This window comes from Labeo rohita, chromosome 18, assembly GCF_022985175.1.
Source record: "Labeo rohita strain BAU-BD-2019 chromosome 18, IGBB_LRoh.1.0, whole genome shotgun sequence".
Taxonomy (NCBI): domain Eukaryota; kingdom Metazoa; phylum Chordata; class Actinopteri; order Cypriniformes; family Cyprinidae; genus Labeo; species Labeo rohita.
In genome coordinates, this window is record NC_066886.1 from 34,673,163 (window position 1) to 34,696,340 (window position 23,178).

At 39.5% G+C, this 23,178-nt stretch overlaps 1 protein-coding gene and 1 long non-coding RNA gene across 5 annotated transcripts in view; one reads left to right on the forward strand and one right to left on the reverse strand.

Moving 5' to 3' along the window:
* ppfibp2a (PPFIA binding protein 2a) overlaps positions 1 to 23,178 on the forward strand; it is a 39,504-nt gene that overhangs the window by 11,643 nt on the left and 4,683 nt on the right. For all 3 annotated transcript variants that reach the window (XM_051134302.1, XM_051134303.1, XM_051134305.1), the window contains 19 exons: positions 736 to 867; positions 3,414 to 3,557; positions 7,251 to 7,343; positions 9,134 to 9,245; positions 9,933 to 9,965; positions 10,395 to 10,456; positions 10,915 to 10,990; positions 11,059 to 11,153; positions 11,273 to 11,340; positions 11,418 to 11,460; positions 11,625 to 11,666; positions 11,803 to 11,932; positions 16,197 to 16,329; positions 16,457 to 16,576; positions 16,697 to 16,844; positions 17,105 to 17,216; positions 17,397 to 17,485; positions 17,592 to 17,714; positions 18,044 to 18,169. In XM_051134302.1, the coding sequence (XP_050990259.1) occupies positions 736 to 867; positions 3,414 to 3,557; positions 7,251 to 7,343; positions 9,134 to 9,245; positions 9,933 to 9,965; positions 10,395 to 10,456; positions 10,915 to 10,990; positions 11,059 to 11,153; positions 11,273 to 11,340; positions 11,418 to 11,460; positions 11,625 to 11,666; positions 11,803 to 11,932; positions 16,197 to 16,329; positions 16,457 to 16,576; positions 16,697 to 16,844; positions 17,105 to 17,216; positions 17,397 to 17,485; positions 17,592 to 17,714; positions 18,044 to 18,169 (1,881 nt within the window). The remainder of the gene's footprint in view (positions 1 to 735; positions 868 to 3,413; positions 3,558 to 7,250; positions 7,344 to 9,133; positions 9,246 to 9,932; positions 9,966 to 10,394; positions 10,457 to 10,914; positions 10,991 to 11,058; positions 11,154 to 11,272; positions 11,341 to 11,417; positions 11,461 to 11,624; positions 11,667 to 11,802; positions 11,933 to 16,196; positions 16,330 to 16,456; positions 16,577 to 16,696; positions 16,845 to 17,104; positions 17,217 to 17,396; positions 17,486 to 17,591; positions 17,715 to 18,043; positions 18,170 to 23,178) is intronic.
* LOC127180333 (uncharacterized) lies at positions 4,303 to 5,484 on the reverse strand. Of its 2 annotated transcripts, none has more exons than XR_007829625.1 (3): positions 5,444 to 5,484; positions 5,134 to 5,365; positions 4,303 to 4,445 (listed from the first exon to the last, which is right to left on the reverse strand). It is a non-coding gene; the product is annotated as an uncharacterized LOC127180333 (long non-coding RNA). The 2 variants fall into 2 exon arrangements; XR_007829626.1 differs by lacking the exon at positions 4,303 to 4,445 and adding an exon at positions 4,878 to 5,054.

The following is a 23,178-nucleotide window of genomic DNA, read 5'->3' on the forward strand; positions in this document are numbered from 1 at the left end:
AGATGGGAAGCTTTTTAGGGCTTGTGCCTGTGGTCATTGAGGTTTTGGTCTTCAAAGGCAAATCCAATTCCAGTGACATGGGCCTAATATTTTCCATATGGCGTCTTTGAAAGACTCAAAGCTCACGTAAAACTCCTCAGCACGAGCTACTGACATTTAGAAATGTTTTTTGGGCTTCTGTATTGTGAAATGGATTCCTGTTCAATGTGTGAGTTAAACCACAATGATCAAAGAGGGCAACACGTTGCTTTTATGTTTTACACTGAGGGTGCTCAACGTTTTATGGCAAGAGATCAACCACTTATTCAGCTGACAAATCAGCCAGTCTAGTGGAATCAGGGCTGTAGCTGCCGGTGGCATGTTTAAAGCAGTCAGGTGGTCATTACCAAACACACATTTTCAGTACACACTTTCTGATGTTGAAATATCTCTCTGTAGATTTATTTTTTAGCTTCGATTCGGTGTTGGACATGATTTTGTTTACTATACTCAAATGTAACACGCTTTTCCCACCACGATCAGAACACATAAGCTCTATCTCGTGCCCTCTCTCATGTGTCAGTCCCTGCGAGAGAAGTGAGTAAATATAGCCCTCTTAACCTGTGTATATTTAGCCATTGTGGGACAGCAAAGTACAGAGATTTCGAACGGACTTATGAGTGCAGTTCCTTAGTTTCGCTTCTTTGTGTGCATGTGTGCGTGTTTACATGTATATTTGTGTGTGGACTCTCATAGGAGCTTCTGAACAGGAGTTCTCTAGAGTCGCAGAAGTTGGGGTTGATGGAGGAAGTGTCCTGTCTAACAGTGAAGCTGGGGAACATGGAGGAGAAACACATCAACACTGCTGAGAGACAACATAAAGCTGAGGTACAACTCTGATGAAGTCTACAATAAAACTAGTAGATTAAAAGACGCAGACTGATATAACATAGCCTGGAAATAGTGTGGACATTTCAATTTATGTCTCACAGTATTTTTGTCATTGAATCAGGGTCTTATACCCCCTAAATCTTAGGCTAAAATCAATGCGTATGTGGTATATCGAATTGTACAAACATATATAAAATATATAACTTTTATGTGAAATATAAAAAGCCTTTATTCACACGTCTTTAAGTTTTAAAAACAATAAATGTGCGCATCGACGCGTTGCGGCTAACTCGCCTTCATCAGGCTGTCAATTTACAAACACGCTCAGAGTTCATTTAAGCAATCAGTTCGTCACATGACATAGTCACCTGAACAGGTATCAAAAACAACAACCGGAGGATTACTAATCATAATCATAATCACACCAAAACACTGTAACATTTCATACTATTTTGATACAAAGTAAAATAATAATAATAAACATGCATGATTTGTTTTTTTGGATTCATGTTGTGTTCCATGAGATTATTATAATTATTATTTTACTTTGTATTGAAATAATACAAATTGTTACAGTGTTTTGAATAGTTTTGAATCTATTTGGTGCGATTATGATTATGATTAGTAATTTAAAATAGTAACTAGTAATATATTACTAAAAATATTAGTAATATTTATTTTTACACCCCAGTAGCAGTTTTTTTGTATGTATAAAGTAAACTCTGCTGTGTATTGTTCAGAAAACCTGCAAAACAAAAAGCTGCTTGTGAAAGCCTTGTGCAATTGTTTGGGCTTGTGCCAGATAATTTGTGTCTTTTAATTTACTGTGTGCTATTTGCATGTAATTGCTATGTTTATAGTAACTACTGCGGGACAGAACTGGTTGAGCTAAAATATACCTTTCCTCTGGCGTTACGACGTGCTAGCACGAGCTGTATGTGTTTGTGTGGTTGTGTCCCTTTCATTTAACCAAATTGCGCCTCCTTCCAAACAAGCAGAGCAAATCTCTGCGTAATGGTCTTTTGCAGTCTAGTCTAACTGACAAATACCCAGAGTGTTTTTAGCATGGATCGAGTGTTAAGAATGACCTCAGCATGATGTCTGACAACTGCTGGGCTTCTCACAGAGAAAGAATGGCACCAATCCGCCCGAGAGCGTTCCCGTTGCATGCCATTCTCCCCCCCTCTCTCTCACGAGGTCTTGGCTTTCTACCTGCTATAGATAGGCCAGTTTACCATCTGGTTTACCATGCTGTTGGCGTCACACAGCATCTCGCATGAAAGTTCTTTCAACCACGTGCTGGACACAGTACACGACTTTTAACTTTTATTAGAACACAGGCTCCTTTGCTGTAAAAGATGCCAATAGGAAGCTGCGTTTGACAGTTTAAGTTTTTACATTTTATAAACTCCATCAGCGTCTTTGCTTTTGAAAGTTGCAGTTATTTCTGTCACTGCTTTTGGAGCCTGACATTTTAGAAGTTATGTGGTTATTATAGGTTATGAAGCCATTTTGGTTCACAAAGGAAAGCCAAGTTCCTCAGCTCACGACAGCTTTAGGCATTAAATTGTGAGTTAACTCGATATGTTATTAAAGATTAGTACCCAGACGATGAAGTTAGGTAAAATGGCACATTAGAAGCTGGTTTGTGTTCAAATCATGATTACTCACACAGTATATCCTGGAAAAGAAATTGAGTTACTTGGCTCTTTAACAAAGGCTCCTATATCCGAGACCTTGGCATGTGTGAAATGGGTCAGTGAGATATTTACTCGCCTAAAAGAATATTTCAGAAAGCCCAGCCTGATAGGAGCAGACAGCATGTTTTCTCATTGTGGTTTGTTTAATGGCTGTTGAATGAAGTTCATGAATGATCCTGAAATGTTCCATATTAAACCAACTGAGTGACCTGGAAAAGCAGAATGAAAGTAACTTTTTTTTTTATAAAGTGTATAAAACCACAGTTTTTGATTGATTTTCACACCTTAGTTCGCAGAATAGTTCTCACTACTATCTATTATCCTACTATGACATTTGCTTCAATAGACGCCTAATTTGCTGCTGATTAATTGTTAGTAAGGTAGTTGATGAAGTTTAGGATTAAATGATCTAAAATATGGTCATCAGAATAAGGCATTAATATCTGTTTCATAAGCACTAATCACCATTCACTATGCTAGTAACATGCATGCTGATAAGCAACTAGTTAATAGTGAGAACTGGTCCCTAAACTAAAGTGTGACCTTTTGTTTCTAATGTAGGGATAGTGTTTATGTGTAAATGACACTGATTTCTACTCAGTATTCGTATTATATTATATTGCGATGCACGATTGATAAAGGATGGGGTAAGAAAATCGCTCAAGGAAAGCATCTCTAGAAAATACAAAGGTGCCAAGTGATTTTATAATCAAATTATTCAAGTAAGCTGAAGAACGCAGATCGGAAGGAAACCGCTGCATGCCTGCTTCCCATAATCCATTCTTTCCACTTTCTCTTACCTTCTTTTATCTGTTCTTCCCTATCGCTATTCCTTTCTGACAGAGTGTAGTGAATCTGATTAGCGAGCTTCAGGAGCAGATGTGTAGGATTCGGCAAGAGATCTCTAGTAAGATCCAAGAGAAGCCAGCGGAGACGGTCCCGGAGGAAGGTTGCGGCAGTGAGCCAGCGGCTGAGCCAAAGCCAGCGGTGGGTCTGAGATCTGCTCACGCTTAAACACTGTGGAACTGTGGAATAGAAAGTGTAGGCACAGATCTGACAGGTTTACAGTCACAGTCTGTAATCTGCCAAAACATCATTTGTGCTTATGAATTGGTATCCAAATTGGTAACACTGTATTTCGAAGGTCCGTTTTAGACATCATGCTGACTATAAGCAGCATTGCAACTTCAAGTCAATGAGAGTAATAGTGGACACTCTGCTTAATATCTACTAACACTTTATTTTGATGGTTGCTCAATATTAATTGTAACTGACGTTGCAAGTGTGACGGAGCGGTACAATTATGAAAACCAACCTTTTACCAGTAAGAAAATCCGACTACGCCAAAATATGACGGAGCGGTACAATTATGAAAACCAACCTTTTACCAGTAAGAAAATCCGACTACGCCACCCTAGAAATTAGCTCTAGGGAACAATACTCAAAACCCAAAAATGAAGTAATTAAGCACACAGGTTCGGTTCCCTCATGCAAGTGAACAGGAGACGTGGGTATAATATAAAAATACAATTGTTTATTAATACAAAAATGTTTTAAAATGGACACTAAAATGTCAAAGAAGCAACAGGAGATCCCACTTTAAATGGAAGAAAATGAATTTACAAAAAGAATGAATGCAGATAATGACACAGAATCAACTTTAAATATGAAAGCAAAATAAATACCAGCAGGGCTGAGGCTCCCAACGGCAGGAAACAAATGGAGTCTGATTTTACAAGGGCACACTTTCACGCGCACACACACCAAGGTGCACTCAGATCACACTACCACACACTCGAAGTGGTACACAGCACGCAATAAAGAAGAACCACCACCACAAAGAGGAGGATCCGTTCACCCGTGGGACCCCAGCTCCTGCAATAAACCAAAAATAAATGAATAAACTATAACAAACAAATAAACACCATTAACTTAAAACAAAATACAACATAAACATCAATTAACTAATAAAACAACTCCAAACAAAGGTGGGTATCAATACCACATAAGACTGGAAGAAAACATTAAGAAAAATCAAATAAATTCAAACAAAATTACAAAGCAACTTGAAGTTAGATGTAAACGGCATGTAAATCAAGTTGCATTAATAAAGAAAAAAATAACATACAAATAAAACAGCAAACACAACAGTATATAATTACATATATATATAGTACGATAACCAAAAAGAACACAAGACAAACTTGACTCCCACAAAATTAATCAAAAGAAAATAAAGGACAAAACTAAACAGTTATTTTCTCTCAATAAAATGAGATCGTCATATTCTCCATGTTGATGCACAAGCAAGAAACGAAACAATAGGAACCAGACGAACAATCCCCTTTCAACAACGATGATGATGGCGTCTGCACGACAGTGTGAACAGCAAAACCGTAGGATTGTGAGCAGAACGTCAGCAGCGCAAAGCGGAAAAACAGCAGTAAATACAATATAAAACAAGAAAGAACGAGAGGGAGAATCCTATAACGAACACAAAAAGAGACGTTACAAATCCTCATACTTTTCATTCATGAATTATAATTATACTTAAAACACTTACCGTCAAGGTATCATGCAAAATAGAAAATGTACAGGCACAGATCTATAAATCATGCCCACCGATAGCACCCTGGGGTACAGGAAACGCACCTATTCAGCATGTAACAATGTTAACAGCACATCGAAGGATCACAATACAACAAGCTTATACAAATACACATACCTGAGAGGCAAACAGTCATTAAATCCACCAAGCAGCACCGACAACACACTGACACCAGGCCAAAACGACACTATAATTTACGGAAGAAAGCACTTTAAAAGACCAACCAATTTTAAAATAACCGCCTGTTACAGCACAGCGCGCTTACCTGCAACCACCGTAAACACGGGCACAAAGGGGGAAAGTCGGACGTGACGCATCACGGGCAACAACCAATCAGCCTTTATATTGAGGATACTAGTCGCTGATAGGTAAATTCGGCTGTCAGTCACCTAATTTCATTACACAAGTACATGTCATCTTATTTTACTAACCCTAGTCTAACAGTCTACTAATACTTTAAAGAGGGTTACCTGACATGTAGTTGCAAAGTTATTTAGATTTAGTAGTGTCTAAAGTGAATTAGAATTGTTTTATATAAAAGTGATGACATCTTTTTTTATATATAATTATCCATTGTTATTGATCAGCAATGTTTGTTTTAGTATCAGTGACCACCCGCTTTTTGGGTCTGGAATTATTTTTCCATTCATGTTCAACCGTTTGAATATTTTGTAAACCATATTTAGAAAGAAATGTTTTTTGTTGTTGTTGTTGTTGTTGTTGTTGCATCACACAAAGCACTGTAAACTGTGTAACTGCATCAGTCTGTGCTTTGTTGTTGTTGTTTTTAAAAAAGCATTTTCTTGTCTGACAACTTCATTTCTGTTTTTTATGCTCTAACCCTACAAAATCTCATGTGCAGTCACTAGCTAACATCATCTAGATAGCCTGTCAAAACAAGAACTGTCTTGCTAGATGCAATTCCCTAAGTCATCTGAAAGGTGAATTTTGTCATTGAGCAAGCTCTTTTCAGAATCTTAGATAATGCAATTCTACACCTGGAATCTGGCTGTTAAACTATTCATTTTAAATCAAATGAACAGCTTATATGGTAGGATATATCATTGCTTAAAAAGTTCAGGGTGGGTGTGGAATCTTATTCTTTAATACGGAAGTAAGCCTATGGGCAAGATTCCTGTTCGTTAGCCACTGTAGGAAAATAATGAGAAGAAAAGCAATGTGCAGTAAACAGTAAAACTGCGTGCACTACAAACTGGTGCATTCATAAATGATATAATACCATATTAATGTAAGACACACCAATTTGCATTATCAAGCAGCAAAGTGAGCTGTTTTGTACAGCTGAAAATAGCTGGACGCGGATGAGACTGGAAGCCAAACCCATAATATTTACAAATGGCTGCGCCCGCTTTTATGACAAAAATAAGGTGGATAAGGATTTGAATGTGACTTTTACTTCTACAGCCTATTGTCTGTCTATTATCTGTCAGCAGTTTTTGGGCTGTGGTTATGTTTAAATTGCTTAAAGTATACACATACCCTTTCTATTGTTTAACAAAAGTGTGCCCAATCTTGTTCCTGGAGATCCACCTTCCTGCAACGTTCAGCTCCAACCCTACTGTAATCGAACACACCTGAACCAGCTCATTAAGACAGGTGTTTCGGGCTGGACCTCTGCCGGTGTCACGGCTGGTTGCAAATGTATTAGATGTACTATTTGCAACAATATTAAAATCTATAAAACAAAATTCAGGATGTATGAAACACAGGAGAGAACAACCAAGTAGAACACAAGAGGTAGAGGCAGAGGCCGGAAAATGGGAATAAAATAAACTGGGTCAAAACCAGAAACATGGCAAACTAGTACAGAACCAACACAGAGACAACATACACTTGACAGCTGAAAGGTGTTTCTCCAGGAACAGGATTGTGTATGCCTGCATCAACTGAGCATGGTAACTGTGGTGTATTATAGTAATATTTTTACCATGATACCCTTCAGTGTAGAAATTATATACAATATATGCATTTTAAAATATTTACTTGATAAAAATATAATTTTTTTGCAGTTTTCTTTTTAACACTACTTTGTTCTGGACATTACTACACAGAACCTGCTTCAAGAGCTCAAGATGCTCAAGCATCGAGTTGAAGAGCTGGAACAGGAGAAGATGCAGTACGAGCAGAAGCTCCAGGTGACACAGGTACTGCCACAACAATGTGATTCATAAGTCTTTGCGAAAAAGGCCCAAACTTTAGCCCATAGTTGTTGTTCAGTGACCATTGTCCAATGTAGCTCTGAATTCTGTCTTCAGGTGGTGTATATGAATATTTCCTAATCAGGTTCTGTATTCACAAAACATTTTATCTTACCAGTTCTCCTAAATAGCAGTAAAAGATTTTTAAACCTATTCACAAAGCTGTTGAGACAAACTTTTACTAAGGAATAGAGAGAAGTCGTATGCTAAGAGTAAGGGCGGGGTTGACCTCGGTGCTAAGGATGATGTCAGCGTGCGTACTATACTATATGTGCACAGTGATTGGCTGATAGGGGAGGGGTCTGTCAGAGGTTTATTCATAGAAATATTGTAGAGTGTGATATTATGTTTCCATATACGAACAAAGATTTAATAATAATAATAATAATAAAAAAATGTTGCCACAATCAAATAAAGACTTTGAAATGTAGGCTGTCACTAATTAAATAACTATATGTTCAGCTAATGATCAGCCTCTTACATGTGTGCTTCTCATAAACAGTTAGCAGATATGCATACAAACAGCATTTTAATTAACAGAGTAGAATATTCATGGCTGATAGTAAGACATGCAAAAAGAACGGCTGTTACCTCCTGCCCAACTTGTTAATGAAAACAAGGATATAATCAAAGGGAAATTTGGGAGTTGGGATAACCTCCAAAACCAAAAAAGATGCACGGGAAAACATACGTGTACAAATAAATGCAGCGTGTTTCTAAAATGTTTATGTTCCAAGGCAGATTCCTGGCAACAGCCATTTTAGTCCTGCTGAAAAAAACAAAAAAAAAAAAAAGAAAAAAAAAACAAACAGGAGAAACCGTCATTAGCCTTAAGATGTTTTGTGAATATGGGCCCAGATCTGCAACAGAAAAAGACAAAAGAGCTGCAGCAGATTGTCAGTGAATAATGACTTGTTCATTGATCAAATATCTGAGTTACTTTTTCAAATAAGTAACGCCAGTTACTTTTTTCCCCATTTATTGATTGACAAGTCTCCTGTCGGCAAATTGTGAGTAAACATGATGTTACTGTATTCTAGACTAAATGTGAACATGCATTAATTCATCTCACTCACAAAAAAAAAAAACATTCAGTATTCCTCAAAATGAATAAAAACAGTGAAATGCAAACTCAAAATGTGACACAACCCTGCAATAATTAAATATGTTAAATAAAACAAATATCCTTTATGTATTTAATCCCTTTTTATAACCAGTGTCTTTGCTGCTGACCTTCAATGATACAATTCAGCCATACTAATAAGCAAAAATGACTTTACATAAACTAACATTTGTGCTTCATTTTTTTTTTTTTTTTTTTTTTTAAAGCTGAAGAGTGATCTCCTGCATAAATGAACTTTTCTTTCAGCCTGAGGTGAATTCATTTCACTTTTGGTGTAAAAGGGCTTTTACATTAGAATTGTTTTATATTAAAAGCAAAAAAGCAAGCCCTGCCCAGATTTAAAAAGTAACGCAAAAGTAACATAACACATTACTTTCCATAAAAAGTAACTAAATAACATAATTAGTTACCTTTTCAGGGAGTGACACAAAATTGTAATGCATTACTTTTCAAAGTAACTTTCCCCAACACTGTACGTAATGTAGGCAGAAAAGAAAGAAAGAAAAATGCTTCCTGTAATGTCCTGTTAAAATTCTTGTAGACATGCACTATGGCTTGCTAATCATATAATCAGTTTTAATGAAATCCTAATGAAGTGTTTCTTCTTTCTCAGGCAGAGATCCTGAGTTTACAGCAGCTGTTGAGCTGTAAGAACTCTGAGATAGAGAGTCTACAGGCTCAGCTGCTCTCCAGAGCTCCAGTGTCTGTAGACAGTGCAGAAAGAGGTACTGCCATCTCCCTCAGATCCATCTAAACAACTACCCTGATGCTAATGTCTCTAATTAGTTGTGAATGTTAATGCATGTTAATTAGTGATAGACTGATATTTGTCGATTTAAGATATTTGTCCCATAACTGTGTGCAGTTGGCTTAGTAACAAAAGTATTAGTTCTGCTGTTTTTAAATCAATTGGTTGTGCAACTAATCACAGGCAGTGAGAGTGTTCAGGGAATGCATGGATTCAGTTTTGCATGCAGCCTCTGTATACAGATGTTGTCAGTTACATATAGTACTATGTACAAATAGCAGTATGAGTAGCTTGTCCGAAAATGCAGTTTACAAAAAAAAAAAAAAAAAAAGCTTTATTAATGGCCAAGAAGTAAGTTCTTCATCAAATGTGGTACATACTCTGACAGCACACAATTTTGGGTGCACATAGTCATTACTCTCGTAATTCCCTTTGGTGCCGTTATAGTGGCACAGACACATTACACACTTAACCTTTAAATGTTATCTGCATTACTCTGGCCATTACCTGCACTGCTCTTTAGCTTGGCATTAGATTTTGAAAAATACATAGCGGCTAATCACCAATGTTAACAGCACTTATTACTAATCGCCGTATGTGTTTGCTGTGTGTTGTGGTAGCTAACAGTGGTTCTTTTTCCCTACTACCATTCACTCACCATTAGAGGAGATATACAGAAGAAGACTCAACACCAAACGTAAGCTTATTTATGTCACATAACCTCACACAAATTGCTAGAAAATGAATGCAGAATTCATCTGTGCACATAAAAGCCATTTCTACATTTGATTGTGTGAGTTCTCACTTGTCTCATTGTTTTATGTGACCCTATAAACTCATGTCTGTGTGAGCGTCTTGCAAGCTGGTGACTCTAAAATGAAGTCATAATCATTTATTGCTCCACTTAGTTTTCCTTGGAAAAGTGTAATTCCTGTTTCCCATGTCTGTAAAGTTTAATTATTTTCAGGGTAGTAGATCTAAAACATTTGTGAGGTCCAGATACACGTTGTAAACAATCTTGCAGGTTTTGAATAGTTCTCTACGCCTGTTCCATATTTCACGTATATGGTATTGTTTTAAGTAGTTCTCTCTCTCTCTCTCTCTTTGTGTGTGTGTGTGTCAACAGATCAGGAACTAGAAAGGTTAAAGACAGGAATGGAATCACTTATTGTCGCAAATGATGAAAAGGTGGGATTTCTTCTTCTTCATTTTAATTTGAAAGGTTTACATGCTAAAAAGTTTTTTCCTTCTATTAGTGTATGCAGACATATATACATTCGTTTCATTATTGTTATGGCCACTAATAGAAAAAAGAAAAAAAAAAAAGAAAAAGAAAATTCTGGAAATTTTATATTATGGCTTACAGTGTCAACACTCTCTCCTCGCCGTGTTCACAGGGTAAGCAAGAGTGATTTTGAGCACACTGGGCCCTTTGTTCCTCACTGCCCTGTGTTTATGGACTTAAGTGTGTAGAATGTCTGTGGAACTGAAGCCAGAAGCAGTTTCCCCAGACATGTGCCAAATACTTGGACTTACAGCACCTGTGACAGAGACTGCCCTGTGTGCCATTTCATCTCAAAATATATTATTCAGTTTTTACTTTTTTCATTTTTTTTTTCTTTCGGGTTATCAATATAATTTTTCAGGATCGTCAAATAGAAGAGCTCACTCTCCTCCTCAGCCAGTTCAGACAGATGAATGAGATCATGACTTTAGTTCAAGGTAAAGGGAATCAAAATTAAATGATTAAATGAGTTAGCACAATGAAAAATAATTGATGTCTTCAACAGGCCCTGAAGACACATCAGTACAGATCAGCAGCGAAGATGCAAAGCAGAACGGGACTGTAATGATGAAGACTTTAACACATAAAGCTCACTCTGAGGTGTGTGTGTGTTTGCGTAGGTTCACGAGTGTAAGTGTTTGCTGACTCTGACGCATCATTTCCTGAACCATTTCTGATTTTTTTTATTATTTTTTTTTTTCTTATTGTTTCTGGTAAAGTTGACCTTTAGTAGCTCGACTCCTCTACTGTCGTCTTCAGTTTCTACTCCGAAAGATGCAAATTGCAGGTAACAGCATCTCTGTACGTCCTCATTTCAAACAGGAAAATAACGTGTGACGTAATTACTAACACTGTTTTCCTCAGGTCCATCAGTATGGAAGACTTTAAAGGCAGCTCAGCACAAAAGGTCTGACCGAACAACAAATCTAATTTATTTGTTTCTAGTTGTTTAGCTGTAGATTTAAAATTTTTGCTTCATGGTTTGTGTGTGTGGTTTACACAGAGCTTATAAAATCCTAAAATGATGTTGACATGCCAAGGTTCTTTCCAGTGATTCACTCTGTTTTTTAGGCTGTGGATGGGAAACTGGTAGAGCCTGTTCTTTCAGAGGAGGTATAGAAATGTATTAATCTGTCGTCCACCATGTTTTTATTGGCAGTGGTATAATGCTGATGCTATAACATGAGGTGTTTGAAGATTAACATGTAGCTAGCTTTACCTACACTACATTTCTCACCCATTTCAATAGACTCGGCCAGCTGATAACAGACAGCCGACCATCCCAACAGTGTTGAGTCACCCAGAGAAGAGAGAGAATGAGACAAGTGACATGTCAGACCAGAAGACACCAGAGAACAAGCATGAAGACATCAACCTTAGTATGAGACCCTTTCAAAGTATCTTGTCCATTGCCCATTATTTTTAGGCCTATGAGGTTTTAACATGTAATGATTTAGTATTTTCTTGTTGAAGATGGTGGTAATTGTCAGAGAACTGGTAATCTTGTGTAATCGGCATAAAGTCTGGTCCATAATGGATCGCATTCTAGCCAATAACTGACTTATAAAAGTCCATCTGAATGACACATGTTGTGACCAAACAATTTGCCCATTTTACAACTTTTATCAGAGCAGGCACTATAAATCTGAAATCAGAAAAGACATTTATGCATGTTCTTTTTCAAAAAGAAAAAAAAATCCAACTAAGTCTGTGCAGGTTAAATCATAGCCCTAGTGCTAATGGCAGAGGTATATTTCTATATAATATTAGAACCAGGTTCTTAATTCTGATCTTGATTCTAAAAATGTTCCTGCTTCTTCAGTTGATCTCTGTGGGCTTGTCTTAAAGCCCATTTTAGGTAGTTACCCACCCATCTCTGGTGAAATATTTTTTGTGACTAGAATGTATATTTCTAGTCTTTCCTCCACCCCTATTCTTGAGCAAAACCACTTATACCATTTCAAAAAACCCTCTGTCTTTGATGGACTCTAATGAAAGGGCCTGTAGCAGGAGCCAGAGCTATCATATGGGCCCCACCTGCTCAGGACCCACCCCGTGACTGAAGCTTGACTGAAGGGAGGCAAATCATTGCCAGATGCCCAAACATGCTTTGACAGGCAAGGAGACTGGAAACTGGCCTATGAAAACCTGCTCCGTTAGTTTTTTCTGCTCCATTAGCACAACTGTTTTCATTTCTTTTATTTAAATCTTTAACAATGAGCTAATTGTTCTGATGACTAAAAAAAAAAAAAAAAACTAAATCATAGTTTAAACTAAAACAGTGTAATAGGGCTAAATACCACAATCAAAGGATGTTTGCTTTTGCTGAAAGATTTTTTCCCTTTTGCTCACTGGTTAATACACACACACACACAATATATATATATATATATATATACTGTATATATTGTGTGTATTAAACAGTGAGCATATATATATATATATATATATATATATACAGCACCCCAGTATAGTGTTGGGGACAATAGTGTTGAGCACCGTCCTTCGGGTGAGACGTTAAACCAAGTTCCTGACTCTCTGTGGTCATAAAAAATCCCAGGATGTCTTTCTAAAAGAGTTGAGGTGTGACATCGGCATCCTGGCCAAATTTCCGCTTGGTCTTTGAAAAATCATGGCCTCCTAACAATCTCCATATACTGATTGGCTGCATCACTGTCTCCTTTCCACCAGTAAGTTGGCGTGTGGTGGGCGTTCTGGCAGACTATTGCTGCCGTCGCAACATCCAGGTGGATGCTACACACTGTTGGTGGATGAGGAGATACATCTTCACAATGTAAAGCGCTTTGACGTGTCTTGGGACACATGCCGATATCAGCACTTGTACAAGATATGCACAAATATAACCAGACAGTAACTATTTATATAGAAAGATTCCAACAGAGATTGTCTATGTCAGGGTTTATCTGTGTTTGTTTTTGGGTTTGGGTGGTTGACACATGGCTGTTCTGTGACCTAAGTTCTTTTTTCAATTTTCCTAGCCCTACATCTCCTGAGTGTTAGCTTGTTCTGCCCAGCCCTGAATCTCCTTTGTCTCCACTGGTTCTGCCCACCCCCGAATCTCCTGAGTGTCAGCTGGTTCTGCCTAGCCCTGAATCTCCTTTGTCTCCACTGGTTCTGCCCAGCCCTGAATCTCCTGAGTGTCAGCTGGTTCTGCCCAGCCCTGAATCTCCTTTGTCTCCACTGGTTCTGCCCAGCTCCAAATCTCCTTTGTCTCCACTGGTTCAGCCCAGCCCTGAATCTCCTGAGTGTCAGCTGGTTCTGCCCAGCCCTAAATCTCCTGAGTGTCAGCTGGTTCTGCCCAGCCCTGAATCTCCTTTGTCTCCACTGGTTCTGCCCAGCTCCAAATCTCCTTTGTTTCCACTGGTTCAGCCCAGCCCTGAATCTCCTGAGTGTCAGCTGGTTCTGCCTAGCCCTGACTCTCTTTTGTCTCCACTGGTTCTGCCCAGCCCTGAATCTCCTTTGTCTCCACTGGTTCTGCCTAGCCCTGACTCTCTTTTGTCTCCACTGGTTCTGCCTAGCCCTGAATCTCCTGAGTCTCCACTGGTTCTGCCCAGCCCTGAATCTCCTGAGTGTCAGCTAGTTCTGCCCAGCCCTGAATCTTCTTTGTCTCCACTGGTTCGGCCCAGCCCTGAAGCTCCTGAGTGTCAGCTGGTTCTGCCCAGCCCTGAATCTTCTTTGTCTCCACTGGTTTGGCCCAGCTCCGAATCTCTTTTGTCTCCACTGGTTCTCCCCGGCCCTGAATCTCCTAAGTGTCAGCTGGTTCTGCCTAGCCCTGACTCTCTTTTGTCTCCACTGGTTCTGCCCAGCCCTGAATCTCCTTTGTCTCCACTGGTTCTGCCTAGCCCTGACTCTCTTTTGTCTCCACTGGTTCTGCCTAGCCCTGAATCTCCTGAGTCTCCACTGGTTCTGCCCAGCCCTGAATCTCCTGAGTGTCAGCTAGTTCTGCCCAGCCCTGAATCTTCTTTGTCTCCACTGGTTCGGCCCAGCCCTGAAGCTCCTGAGTGTCAGCTGGTTCTGCCCAGCCCTGAATCTTCTTTGTCTCCACTGGTTTGGCCCAGCTCCGAATCTCTTTTGTCTCCACTGGTTCTCCCCGGCCCTGAATCTCCTAAGTGTCAGCTGGTTCTGCCTAGCCCTGACTCTCTTTTGTCTCCACTGGTTCTGCCCAGCCCTGAATCTCCTGAGTCTCCACTGGTTCTGCCCAGCCCTGAATCTCCTGAGTGTCAGCTAGTTCTGCCCAGCCCTGAATCTCCTTTGTCTCCACTGGTTCCGCCCAGCCCTGAATCTCCTGAGTGTCAGCTGGTTCTGCCCAGCCCTGAATCTTCTTTGTCTCCACTGGTTTGGCCCAGCTCCGAATCTCCTTTGTCTCCACTGGTTCTCCCCGGCCCTGAATCTCCTGAGTCTCCACTGGTTCTGCCCAGCCCTGAATCTTCTTTGTCTCCACTGGTTCGGCCCAGCCCTGAATCTCCTTTGTCTCCACTGGTTCGGCCCAGCCCTGAATCTCCTGAGTGTTAGCTGGTTCTTCCCAACCCTGAATCTCCTTTGTCTCCAGTGTTAGCTAGTTCTGCCCAGCCCTGAATCTCCTTCGTCTCCACTGGTTCGGCCCAACCCTGAATCTCCTTCGTCTCCACTGGTTCGGCCCAGTCCGGAATCTCCTGAGTGTCAGCTGGTTCTGCCCAGCCCTGAATCTTCTTTGTTTCCACTGGTTCCACCCACTGCCAAGTCTGTGTCGTAGTACATTCTCCCGCCCAGCATCCCTGTCCCGCCTCCTCTTCCATAACCACCCAGACTTTTGGCTCTGCCTCTGATGGTTCCCTTCAGCTCCTTGTCTCTTCTTTTGTGTTCTCCACCTTGCAATGTTGATGACGCTTAGATTTACAGCTCCTGGTTCTCCACCTCTTTTTGATTCCGTTTTTGACTCGATTTTGCCTTGCAAGGCTCTACCATGGTTCCTCCCTCCCTTGACTCCACTGTGGGCCTACATTTTGGTTCTTCTGCTGGGAGTTCCACTCTGGCTTCTCCTACCTTTATCTACGCCTTGGCTTCTTCTGCCTTTGCCTTGGCTTCTCCTACCTTCATCTTCATCCTGGCTCTGCCTGACCCATGTTCCTGGCCTGCTTCCCACACCTAAGACCCCTTCTGCCCTTCTCTGTTGGATTGTTTATTTTTCTAGATGTTAAGGCTCGAGGTTTGTTACCCTAGTTACTCATTTATTTGATGATTGCCTGCACCTGTTTGATTGGTTTGTTTAAGTGTATTTAAGTCCTGTGTTTTCTTTGGTTCATTGCCAATTTTTGTTGGGTTTAACCTGGTTGTCCTGTTCAGTTCCTGTTACCAATTTTAAGTTTCTTAAAAACTAGAAGTTCATCCCTCTAAAAAAGTAACACTGTAGAAAAAAAAATCTTTACAGCTCAAATAAACTTCTTCATTACTTATGTTTTTTTTTTTTTTTTACTGAATGCTTCAATAAAATAAAACGCTGTAAGAAAAACACAAGCTTTTTATTCCTCTCAACCTGAATAACTTGCCCCATGTACTATACTTTAATTGTAAGTCTACATGATTTGTCTCCTTTTTTTTTTTGTTTTTTTTTTTTTTAGAAAAAAATTATTTTGTCCCCCACAGGAATTACAGAGAAAATTAAGGACACAGCCAGTTCTGATCTTTCTTCAGCATCTTCTGGAGTGGACTCTGGCCAGCAGTCTCCCGTGTTACAAGAAAATGTCAAAAATAGCAGCATACGCAAACTTTGGGGAAAGTGAGTTGATTGTGACCAGGGACAATATTAACATTAAACTGTGAAAATGGTACAATTACATGCATCTTTATGTTTATGTATGAAACCAGTGCAAAACAAGCATCTGACAGGTTGCGTTTGTTTTGAGGATGAAGAGGACAGGTGTGCTTTCAGATGACATTGAGCCCACTCAGTTCAAGAGAGGAGGGTTCAGGGCCACAGCTGGGCCTCGCCTCACACGGACCCCTGATTCTGGACGTTCATCCCGGTAAAGTTGTCTTCATAAACAGACAGGCCCAGAGTTTTACTAGACATTGGAAGGACAATACCTCATTTATATAACAGATACAGAAGTGTTATTGCTCTGATGTTATTTTGTTGTCATTAGTGCACACACACCTTTCTCTAAGTGGACGACAGAGCAGGTCTGTGGTTGGCTGGAGGACAGTGGTTTGGGACAGTATGTCAGTTTGGCACGTCAGTGGGTGGACAGCGGACAAACCCTCCTCTCTGCCACTCCACAGGAACTTGAGAAGGTTTATTTTTATTGGTAACATCTTATATTTTGGTTATGTAGCTATCTGAAGTTGGCCTGTTACTATGGATTATATTACTCACAGGGTAATCTGCAGGTGAATTTAGTGTTTGGAAAATGTTTAAAATGTTTTTTTTTGTTTTTTTTTTTTTTTTAAATGTGACGTTTAAAATCTAAAATCAACCACAGAAATACTGGTGTGGATGAAAGTCTCACTCAAACAACAGAGTTCCTGTAACTCTAATGCTCTGTTTTCAACAGGAGATTTGTATTAAACATCCTCTGCACAGAAAAAAGCTGCAACTGGCTCTCCGAGCTTTTAATAACAAGACAATGGAGAAATCTTCAGAACTGGATCACATCTGGGTTACACGTATGTACTAATATTAATAAACCAATTAAATGTTCACTTCTTGAAGGAAATACAACTGCTTGCCATGCAGCAAAAAAAAAAAAAAAAAAAGTAATCACATGACATTGCAGTATTGACAGTATTGAAATAAGCGTATGCGTTCTGTCAATGTATTTCTACTACCCCATTTTTCATCTGTAGGTTGGCTTGATGACATCGGTTTACCACAGTACAAAGATCAGTTCTATGAAAGCAAGGTTGATGGCCGCATGCTACAGTACCTAACAGTGGTAAGACCAAAAGTTTCCTAGATCCCTGTGTTTAAAACGCCATGAAACAAAGATTTTTAAATGCACATATTTTAACACTTTAGAAACTGATGTTCTTTTCTCATAGAACGATCTCTTGTTCCTGAAAGTCACCAGTCAGCTCCATCATCTGAGCATTAAATGTGCCATCCATGTCCTCCACGTTAACAAGTTTAACCCAAACTGTTTGAGACGCAGGCCAGGGGATGAGGTAAGACAACCACAGATTACAAATCCAAATTTTAACTCTACTAGAGCAGTGGTTTTCAAACCGCTCCTGCGAGCACCCCCAACACTGCATGTTTTCTGTGTCTCCCTCACTATCACATCTGATTCAACTCTTTAGTTCATTAGTAGTGACAGCAATGGGTGTGGCAGATATGAGAGACCTACAAAATGTACAGTGTTGGGGGTGCTCGCAGGACGGTTTGAAAACCACTGTAATAGAGGCTTGCAAAATTATAGGGGATACTTATATTTGCACAAAGCATGGATTAAACTTGTAACACTGAAAGTCAGTATTTCCATTTTATTCTGCAGAATAAGACATCTCCCTCTGAGGTGGTGCAGTGGTCCAACCATCGTGTGATGGAGTGGTTGAGGTCGGTGGATTTGGCTGAATATGCTCCTAACCTGAGAGGCAGCGGTGTTCATGGAGGCCTAATTGTAAGTCTGCTTTCACTGGTCTCCAAAGTACTAATGCTAATGATGTTTAAATATTTCAGTACAGGTGACGCGATGCGAGAGGAGGCAGCTTAATCGCGAGCTCCGCTTCAGTTTGCTACAATTATCCTGTTAATTATCTTGAACTGGTGAGAGTTGTAATTATTCGAACATTAAGGTGATACTTGAACGAAATAATGTCAAAAAATCCGAAGTCCTCGGCCTGTGGGGATATAAAAAGGCACTTACGTTCACACGCGCCAGACGCTTCTCAGGATCAAGATGGCCGGGGGCTAGCTGATCCCGAACCCGCCACCGAGCCTCTTGATGGGAGTCATGACATCGCCAACATTTACACAATTCTGACAAAAATCTCAGGCGATATGGATGGAATTGCGGAGATACGGAAAACTACCGCGTCGGTGGAGGCCAAACTATCCGCCCTCATTACAAGACTGGATGAGGTTGAAAAACGAGTGGAGTTTTTGGAGGGGGCCGAGAAAGAGCTAAAAGCTAATCCACCTGCTACCAAACTCGAGCTGGACCAGTTATGGGATAAAGTGGAAGACATGGAAAACCGGAGCAGACGCAACAATATCCGTATCGTCGGAATACCTGAAGGAAAAGAAGGCCAGGATACTGTGAGATTTCTGGACGGCCTTATCCCGAATTTGATTGACTCGTCGGGCCGGCAACTCGAAATAGAGCGTGCACATAGATCTCCCAGTCAACGTCCCAGCTCGACAAACAGACCCCGGCCGATACTGGCAAGATTTCTTCGCTCTGCCGACAGGGACTTCGTTTTACGTGCAGCGAGGATTAAAGGCAATTTGAGCTGGGAAAACAACAATATCATGATCTTCCCGGATTTTGCCAGATCTACGCAGCTGAAGCGAGACCGCTTCAAAGAATGTAAGAAAATTCTCCACACGAAGAAGGTGAGCTTCGCTCTTCTTTACCCTGCTAAACTGAGGATCGATGCAAAGGATGGTCGCAAGACTTTCTCATGCCCACGACAGGCTATGGCTTTCAAAGAAAAAATGGAGTAAACTTTGATATCGCTCTTTTGTCATCCTCCCCCTCCCTTTTTTTTTTTTTTTTTTTTTTTTTTTCCTCCTTCTCTTCTCTTTTGTATAGCGAGGCATTTATTTATTTATTCTCACGTTTGCAAAATATGGAGAGCTTATTGTCTTTCATCGGACATGATTACTGGAGTAGCAGAAGTGTCGCGGAACACCTCCTGAACAACAGTCATGGACCACTGGATTCTAGTGGGATGGACTTTAGATAATATTGTGCGCACGGTTCAAGTTAATGCGCACTTTTTTTTTGTTCAAGGGGCAGTTTGGGGCTTTATGTTCACATTACTGCTTAATATGATTCAGGGAATTTGGGCTTGGCTACATTTGATTTTATATATGAATAATGTCACTTTTTGATTTAGGTAAATTATCTTTCTCCACTTGGAATGTGAATGGGTTGGGGCTCCCTATTAAAAGGAGGAAGGTGGTGTCTTCACTTAGGCGGAATAGATTTGATATAATGTTTCTCCAAGAGACACATCTTGTTATGCAGGAAGCCGAGAAACTTGGGAGGGCTGTCGGCTGTCAAGTGTTTTGCAGTGAAGGGTCAAGTAACAGTAGGGGGGGTAATAACTTTAGTAAAAAAGCATCTACAATTTAGATTTGTTAAACAAGTAAAAGATACATTCGGAAGAGTTCTTATGGTTTGGTCTGAAATTCAGGGCCAAAATCTCCTGTTGGGTAATATTTATGCCCCTAATCTAGACGATCACAATTTTTTTATTGATTTGGAATCAAAGTTGCAAGCAGGAGGCAATCATTATGAAATTGTATTGGGTGGAGACTTTAATTTATTAATGGACCCACTTCTTGATCATAGCGGCTCAAAAGTATATTCTACATCTAAAGCAAAATTGACATTACATAGGATGTGTCAATATTTAGGTCTCATAGACATCTGGAGACTCTTGAATCCACAAGGGAGGGATTATACCTTTTTTTCAAATGCACATAAGATTTTTTCTAGAATTGATTTTTTTCTTTTATCAAGATCACTTATCCCTTCTGTTATTGCATGCAACATAGGCAATATTCTAGTTTCAGATCATGCCTGGGTGTGTTTGCAGATGAGGCCTTATATTGAGAGGAAGAAAACATTTAGATGGCGTCTTAATAAATCGCTTTTACAAAATCCAGCCTTTCAAAAAATGTTAAAAACAGAAATTAATTATTACATAGAAACTAATTGGTCATCTGTAACCTCAGCGGGAGTGGCATGGGATGCTCTTAAGGCAGTTATTAGAGGTCGCATCATTCAATTTGCTTGTCATTACAAAAAGCTTAAAGAACAAGAACTTTTGGAGTTGGAAAGCAATATTAAAAGGGCTGAAACAAACATGAAACGTCATATGACATCTAGTGGCCTTAGGAATTTAACTCAACTTAAATATAGATATAATACTATCCTGTCTCAAAAGATTGAGTTTTTGTTATTTAGATCAAGACAAACTTATTTTGAATCAGGAGATAAAGCAGGAAAACTCCTAGCCAATTATATTAAGCACAAGGAGTGCTCTTCCATTATTCCAGCCGTTAGATCTTGCAGGGGAGATGTATTTACAGCTGCTACAGATATAAACAAGACATTTAAAGAATTTTACATAGACCTTTACACATCAACATCTTCCTCAAGTGATGAGGAGTTTAATATCTTCCTGGAACCACTAGACCTCCCTAGAATATCAAGTGAGCAGAAACAACTTCTTGATTCAGATATAACTCTGGAGGAAGTGATGGAGGTTATCAAAGCATTACCTACAGGGAAAGCTCCTGGACCGGACGGTTTTGTTGCAGAGTTTTTTAAAGACAATGTTACAGAACTTGCGCCATTAATGTTAGAAGTTTATAAGGAGGCGCTCTGGAGAGATGAACTGCCACCAACAATGTCGCAAGCTCTCATTAGTCTTATACTTAAAAAGGATAAAGATGCAAGTGACTGTAAAAGCTATCGTCCAATATCTTTAATCCAACTGGATACAAAAATTTTGTCAAAGATCCTCGCTAATCGCTTAAACAAAGTTATACCATCACTCATACATGTGGACCAAGTAGGCTTCATTAATGGTCGAAGTTCTTCTGATAATATTCGACGGTTTATTGACATTTGGTGGTCCGTAATGGAGGAACAGACCCCAATTGCAGCCATCTCATTAGACGCCGAGAAGGCATTCGACATGGTAGAGTGGAAGTACCTTTTTAAAATTTTAGAAGTTTATGGTTTTGGGAATATATTTATTAGATGGATAAAATTACTATATAAACAACCTCTAGCAGCAGTACAAACCAACGGTTTAATTTCAGAGTATTTTCCACTCGGCAGAGGAACCCGACAAGGTTGCCCCCTCTCCCCATTGTTGTTTTGTCTTGCTCTGGAACCACTAGCCACCTCAATTAGAAAAGACAATGATTTTCCTGGGGTTGTAGTCGGGGGAGAAGTACATAAGCTTATGCTTTATGCTGATGATATTTTATTATTTGTTTCTGACCCTAGCAGATCTATACCCTGCCTCCTTAGAACAATTGACGCTTTCTCTATGTTTTCAGGTTATAGGGTGAATTGGTCTAAAACAGAAGCTCTGGCATTAACTGCATTTTGCCCTTCAACAGCTTTTCATCCTGGCACGTTTCAATGGCCTAAGTTAGGTATAAGATATTTAGGCATTTTATTTCCCCCTGATTTGAAGGATTTAGTGAGAGTTAATTTTGACCCCTTAATGAAAAAAATTTCCTGTGATATGGAGAGGTGGGCTCCACTCCCAATGTCAATGGTTGGGAAAGTCAATGCAATTAAAATGAGTTGTACACCCAAACTGAATTACTTACTACAGTCTCTCCCAATACAAATACCACCTTCCTATTTTAAACAGTTTGACAGAATTTGTAAGAATTTTATTTGGAATGGTAAGCGACCTCGATTAAATTCTAATAAGTTACAGAGGCCTGTAGAGAATGGTGGTCTAGGTTTGCCTAATGCATTGTACTATTATTATGCTTTTAGTCTTAGACACCTGGCTCACTGGTCACTTCCTCCAGAGCGAGCTCCCCCTTGGTATAAGATTGAGCAGTCTGCCTTGCCTTCAGTATCACTATTACAGAGCTTGTCCACGAAACTTGTTGGAAAGGTGAAAAATCATCCTATTATTTCACACTTAAATGTGATTTGGTTAAAGATCTCACGTCTGTGTAGCTTTGACCCTTACTTAAATGTTAGCTCAAGTATATGGTTGAACCCTAAACTGTGTATTAATAAAGTTCCTTTTTTTTGGAAAGATTGGGCGAAAAGGGGCATTGTTAAACTAGGTGATCTTTATGAAAATGGTAGTTTGAAATCATTTGAACATTTAAAACATCAGTATGATCTATCTAGATCCCAGTTTTTCCGATATTTACAGTTAAGACATTTACTATGTATAACTTTTGGTTCCATTATACAGCCTCCTGGGTCAGCAGAGGCTCACTGTACAATATTTTCAATATATGGGAAGGGTCATGAAGCATCCATGTATTACTCTTGGTTGATTCAAAGTCTCGGTGATGGTACTTCACAGGCTCTCAAGAAAATATGGGAAAGGGATTTGAACCTAATATTTGATGACAGAGAGTGGCATGGAATATTAAAAAATGTTAAAATGGCATCTAGGGATGCAAAAATACGCCTTATACAGTTTAAGATCATACACCGTTTTTACTGGACTCCTTCCAGATTGTTCAAGCTTGGGTTAAAAGACACACCTCATTGTTGGAGATGTAAGGTTGAAAATGGTGATTTAGCTCATGCTCTATGGTCTTGTACAAAAATTCAAGATTTCTGGAAAAGAGTTCATGAACACATTTGCTTGGTTTCAGATGTTCATATTACACTATGTCCTAGATTGTTTATATTAGGTGGGTGGACAGACAACGAAATAAGGGACACAAATATAAAATCCT